Source organism: Phyllostomus hastatus, unplaced genomic scaffold (genome assembly GCF_019186645.2).
Source record: "Phyllostomus hastatus isolate PE091 unplaced genomic scaffold, TTU_PhHast_1.1 phas_scaffold_345, whole genome shotgun sequence".
Taxonomy (NCBI): Eukaryota; Metazoa; Chordata; class Mammalia; order Chiroptera; family Phyllostomidae; genus Phyllostomus; species Phyllostomus hastatus.
Genome location: NW_025334024.1, coordinates 17,089,506 through 17,095,505, shown reverse-complemented (window position 1 = coordinate 17,095,505; position 6,000 = coordinate 17,089,506). Strand labels below are relative to the sequence as shown.

Below are 6,000 nucleotides of genomic sequence, written 5' to 3'. Positions count from 1 at the left end.
GGGAGCAGCTGCTAGGCCGGCGCGTGGGGACAGACAAAGGCTCAGCCAACTTTGTGCCGTACCCGCGCCGTTGGAGTAGGTCTACGAGACTCGTAGTGCAGCCCGAGTCTCTGGCTCCGCCCCACCCTAGGTCTGGTCCCCGCCTTCTCGAGACCCCGCCATCAGGCTTGGGATCGGGGATGAGGGTTTGAAGCTCACGTAGAGCTCACGTAGCCGTCCGCGGCCCTGACACCTTTAACAAACCCAGTCAAGCAGAGTAATACCGCACAGACCCGTAAGCTCAGGGTTCTGGCACTTCTTCCTGGACGTGCGCTACGACCCAGTAAGGAAAGGGATTTTTCCCAATTGTCCGGTGATGGGCTCCTCAACCCACTTAGAGATAGCAACTTTACACCCGGGTGCGCGGGCCTGGTTTAGAAGTTGAGAAAGGAGTAGAGGCCAAACTACAACTCCCAAGAGGTAGCGGGCTCTCCAGCACTCCGTATTCACATGACTTCCTTCTCCAGCGACGCCGTCACGCGGTAGGCCGGTGAGCGGGCGGGGCCGTCGGGTTTAGCCGCGGCGCCAGCGGCCTATCGGAGGCCCGGGGAGACGGGCGCGCGGTAGGGGGCGGGGTCGGGCGCGCGGCACAGCGCGGGAGCGCGCCGGTGGCGGCGGTGACTGTGGCGGAGCGGGGAATGTCGGCTGCGGCGACAGTGGCGGCTTAGGCACCAGAGACTGGCGGCGGTGGCAGCTCCTGGTGCGGTTCGGCGCGAGGCCAGCTCTAGAGTTCGGAACGGAACGCTCGGCGTCGCGGTCGTGCCCGGAAAGTTTGTTCCGGAGCCGCTACCTTTCGGCCGGCTCGGCCCGGCATGAAGCGGCGCTGAGGAGCTGTCGCTGCTGTAGTCGCCCCCTGAGGAGGAACCGTAGTACCTTGGGCCACGCCGATGACTACTGCAAACTGTGGCGCCCACGACGAGCTCGACTTCAAACTCGTCTTTGGCGAGGACGGGGCGCCGGCACCGCCGCCCCCGGGCTCGCGGCCTGCAGGTGGGTGCCGGGCCCGGCGGGACCGGGCAGCGTCTGCTCCTTTTCTCGCTCGCCCTCTCCCTGGTCCTTTTGGTCGTCCGGTGTCTGGTAACACCGTGTGTGCGTGCGTGTGGCGAGTGAAGAGCGGATTTACACCGCTGAGCGGGCGGGTGGGTCGCTGCGGTGTGGTAGTGGCCGCGGGCTTAGCGGGAAGCGAAGTAGTGGGAAACTCGACTCCGGGACGCCTGTGGCCAGTGGACTCCCGGGGTTTGGGCCGAGGGTCGGGGCCACTGACCGAGCGACGTCTGGTTGTCTCTGCTTTGCCAGCGTGGTGCGGAGAAAATGTCTCTCTGTGAAGTGTAAGCGCACTTGGTTTTTCATCTATTCTTAGTCTTTTAAAATCTTTATTTGAAAGATGCACATTCTTGAAGTGTAGGAGCGCTCTGAAATTCGTGCACGCATCTATGAAGTCTGCTTTGCCGGGAGACGAATGCTGTCGTTTTAAGTTCCACTTGTGTAAGTTTATGGCCCACTTTTAATTCGAAGTGTAACATAACGGGACTTTCTGAAAACTAGGCTTCTTTTCTTGAGCAAAGTGTTCCAGAAGATTAGAAGAAAGTGAGATGCCCTGTTCATAATTATAGAAAGTTCTGGAAAACAGTTTTTATTTTAAGAAAAAGCTCACCTCGGAAGATGTTTTAAAGGAGATCGTGAGTTGGGAAGGCTGGGCACCGGAATACATGGAGGTCAGACCAATCAGGAAATAGAAACAGGGTGGCTGGGGACTTAGAGGTCTCCTGTGACCTGGTTTGAAATACTGTGGTTCAGTAAGTTCACTTTCCCTATTACCCATGTAGGCGAACTTCAAAAGGGAGATGGATAAGACTAATCCCTAATTATTCTTTCCGGGTATTAGGTGAATTATTTCATGTCCATATTGATGTTCAACAGACTGTTCTGTAGAGTTGCATTGAAAAACGTAACTGAGCGTGAGGCATAAGGATTCTCTGGGCCCTGTTTATCAGTCGTTTTAGTCTTTTTACATTACATGTTTTTTACAACATAATAATTTGCAGTGTTATTTGTTGGCTGTGTTTGTTTCAATTCCACATCAATGGAGCAACTGTTATGTCGAAGGTACTGTTAGGAACTCTGTAGTGTTGCGCTAGATGCAAAAAGGACTGAGGACCCTCGAGGAGATTGGGAAATGGGGTCGGGGGGGGGGGGGTCGGGGGGGCACGTGACCCAAATAACTATGCTGCTAGGCAGACTGAATAGAGAGGTTCAAAGGGGAAAGTTGCATTTGTGAAGAATGTGGCATTGAATTGTTCTTAGGTTATGGGGATTTAACGAAATAAAAACAACTAGTTTGAATATTTTTATTATAAACATGAGCAGTTGATGTCAGCAAACTTACTGGGCACGAGCTTGATCAGAGCACATTCTATACCAAATATATATGATCAATGAAGACGTTAACCAAACATGTGAGTAATAAAAGGAGTATCATCATGTAAATAGGAATTGTATGTACATCCAAATATTGAGAAACATTTAAAACCCGTGAAAACAGCTTTTTAAGAAATGACTGATTTTTTTGGTCAAACTCAGAAAACCATTTTGATATTAATATGGATCTAGAAGGAGTTAAGGTTTGAAACTTGATTTATATCTGAAACCCTCAAAGTTAAACTTGAGCAGTTTTATTTGTGACATAAAAAGTTCATTTAAAAGTATGCTAGCAGCTGTTTTTTTTTAAGTTTTTAAAATTAAAATCAGTTAAAATTATATCGTGAAATACACATGATATAAACCATTTTAAAGGGAATGATTCATTGGCATTTCATGCATTCCCAATGTTGTGTAATCACTACTTCTATCTAATTCCAAAATATTTTCATCACTTCAAAAGGAAACCCTGAACCCATTAAGCAGTTGCTCCTCATTCTCCCTGGCCCCCTTCCAGTCCTTGGAAGCCCAGTCCTTAATCTGGGATCTGTCTCTGTGGATTTACCTGTTCTGGTTATTTCATGTAAATGGAATCATAGGTACGTGACCTTTTGTTGCTGGCTCTTTTCACCTAGCATAGTGAAAAACCATAGCATGGTTTTTATAGTTCAACCATGTTGTAGATTGATTCCTTTTGTGACTGAATAATTTTCTATTGTATATATTTCCCAATTTGTTTCCATTGATGGTAAGTAGTGCTGCTGTGAATACCTGGCAGCTAATTTTTAAATTCTCTTGATAAGGATATGTTATATATTCAGAACTAAGGTTTCAAAATTATTGGTTTACAAAATTAGTTTTCATAAGCATGATTATGTGTGTCATTTGAAGAAACTAAGTGGGTTGACTGACATGCTCTTAAGATGATAATAGGCAGTAAAGAGGGCCATGAGAATAAAATTGCTTGGTAGAATTCAGGTCAGTATCAGGTTGTACCAGCGTTTTCACTTGTTTTTTGGATTCTCTTCCTCATTAGAATGGAAGTTCCATGAGGGCAGAAGTAGTGTCTATACCTTGTTCATAGTTGTTCGTTATCAGTGCCTAGCATAGTGCCTTAAACCCACTAGGCACCCGGTGTTTGTTGACTTAATGAGTAAGCACTGCTGAAGTTTTGAGTCAGTGCTCACTTTCTGTGGGAGAGGAAGTTGAGACTTGTTTCAGTTCTTTGGCTTTTATTGGTCAGATCCATAAGATAGCAGATCTTGGTAATTTTGGGCTACAGGTTTTCCATCTCTAAAGATTTTAGAGTACTTGCATCACATCTAATTTCATGCAGGAGATTTTTGAAAAATATTTGGGAAGGCAGGTACAGGATGAAGACTGAGGACTAACCAAGGGCCCAATTTAGTAAATGTCCTAAGCAAGCTTGTTAAAGTAGAAATTAAATGATCTGATGATTTGATACTTGATAATGTCAGATACATTTGTGACTGACTTTTTAAGAAATTTGCTTATAGAGGTGTTTTGAGATTTTTCCATTAAAGAAAATTTAAGATCCTAGAGTCTTTAGCTTTTATTTGTTTTATACTATGAGGACAGTGCTAGTTTTGAATTTTACAGTTAAAAAGGAATCAAACTATTTTGTTTAAACTTTCTTTTACTTAATGCCTAGCTTCAAAATAAAGGTGTATCTCAATAGTAGAGAATTTAAAATTGACAAGTGTTTAATGTACGTAGTTTGTTAACATTACTTGCCATTATAAAGGGCAGCTTTTCCTACTCTAGTGTACTGATTGTGTATCTCTAATTTAGTTTGATGTTATAATCTTTACTTTTCATATTCAAAGTTTCATTTTCAGGGTTTGTTTGTTACTAAATATTGACTTTCTACCTGAATAAGGGTCACTGGGAGGAGTTTGTGTTACACTGTGTATAGTATCTTCTGCCACTTTTTTTTTTTAACATATGGCATTTGACTTTTTTTTAGATTTTATTTATTTATTATTAGAGAGGGAAGGAAGGGAGAAAGAGAGAGAGAGAGAAGCATCAATGTGCAGTTGCTGGGGGCTGTGGCCTGCATCCCAGGCATGTGCCCTGACTGGGAATCGAACCTGTGACACTTTGGTTCGCAGCCCATGCTCAATCCACTGAGCTACGCCAGCCAGGGCTTTCTGCCACTTTTTAAAAAGGGAGAAATATATTTTGTCAGATACCACTTGAATACTCAACTTTTTTGTATGTAAAGTTGAGTTTTTCCTAGATCACAGTCTAGTCTTTAATCTGTAGTGTTTTTTACTTTGTTTAGTGCTTGGAGACCTGATTCATGTGTTCTTTGTAATTTATTGTATCTTAGAAGTTTTCTCATTTTTCAGTTTTTATTGACCATTTTTACTCAATATTTTTATTTTACCTTGTGTCAAGTGAGATAATGTACATGCAAAGGAAGTTTACAGTTAGGAGAATGTGGATCACAGTTTATTATTATAATTTATTTATTAACTATTATATTATTTTCCATATGAACAACAGTAAATCTACTCTTGCCACACTCTGTATTGAAATCTCTTGGCACAGTCCTTGGTCCAGTGGTGCTCATTAGAAGTGGTAGTTAACAAAACTTTAAACTGTTCTTTAAAAACAGACACAAAACTGGTGGTAGCTTATTTTTAACCTCCTCCTCTTTTCTAGATCCTTTTACCTATACTAAACTAAAACACTGGAGATCCAGCCATTTAAATCTTACTTAGATGAGTCGGAATATGCCTTAGACATTTTTATTTTATTCTCTTAATTCTATTATTTTCAATTTACATCCTTCCTTATATCTTAGTAAATATAATTACTGAAGTTCATTCGCTTTTAATTATGTTTTTCTGCTTTGTTGAATGAAGTTGTTACTCAGTATGGTGTAAAGATGGTTGATTTGCAAACCATACGAAGTATAATTGGATATTTAAATCAGTATAAAAAAGGGAACTTGCGTGTATGGTTTCCTGTAGAAATTTAATGGTGTGTTTGTACAGTGCAGTAGGTACTGTGCAGGAGGATTTGGTTACTGCTGAGCCTTTTATACCATAGGTCAGCTTTATCTTTAGACTTGAATGCAGTGAGAATATGTATTAGGTGATTGAGTCAATGATAAACATCTCACTATTTAACTTGGAAGAATTATTCAATATTATGTTTCTTTGACGCTTTTTTTTCATAGGGGCAGAGGGTGCCCCTGGGAGTATTAGCAGAATTTTGTGGTGGAGATTAGTGAATAAATACATTTTAGTAAGTATGGTGAAAAATTAAGGAAAAAGTTCTGTCATATTGTTTTGTTAAAACTTCATTATCGTAAGAGCATTGTTATGTCTGTGTTTTCTTAGATTTTCCCACTTGTTGATACAGAAGGAATATTTTGGCATGTATTCTAAACTGTTTGCAAAGGCAATACTGGAGTAGTTTTATTAGATAATATTAGAGTTAAAACTTGGGTATTTATATACGTGACCAAGAAATTGGGGGAGGGGTCCTAGTAAGGCTTGTATCTTAAGCATT

General features: G+C 42.1%; 1 protein-coding gene across 4 annotated transcripts in view; it reads left to right on the top strand.

Moving 5' to 3' along the window:
* Positions 1-623: 623 nt before the first annotated feature.
* Positions 624-6,000, top strand: part of NFATC3 (nuclear factor of activated T cells 3) — a 102,170-nt gene continuing 96,793 nt past the window's right edge. For 3 of the 4 annotated variants that reach the window (XM_045818891.1, XM_045818892.1, XM_045818895.1), the window contains exon 1: positions 624-1,029. In XM_045818891.1, coding sequence (XP_045674847.1) covers positions 927-1,029 — 103 coding nt within the window. In that variant the 5' untranslated portion in view covers positions 624-926. Of the gene's footprint in view, positions 1,030-1,317; positions 1,525-6,000 lie in introns of those variants that run through there. The other variant, XM_045818893.1, reaches the window with a different exon arrangement.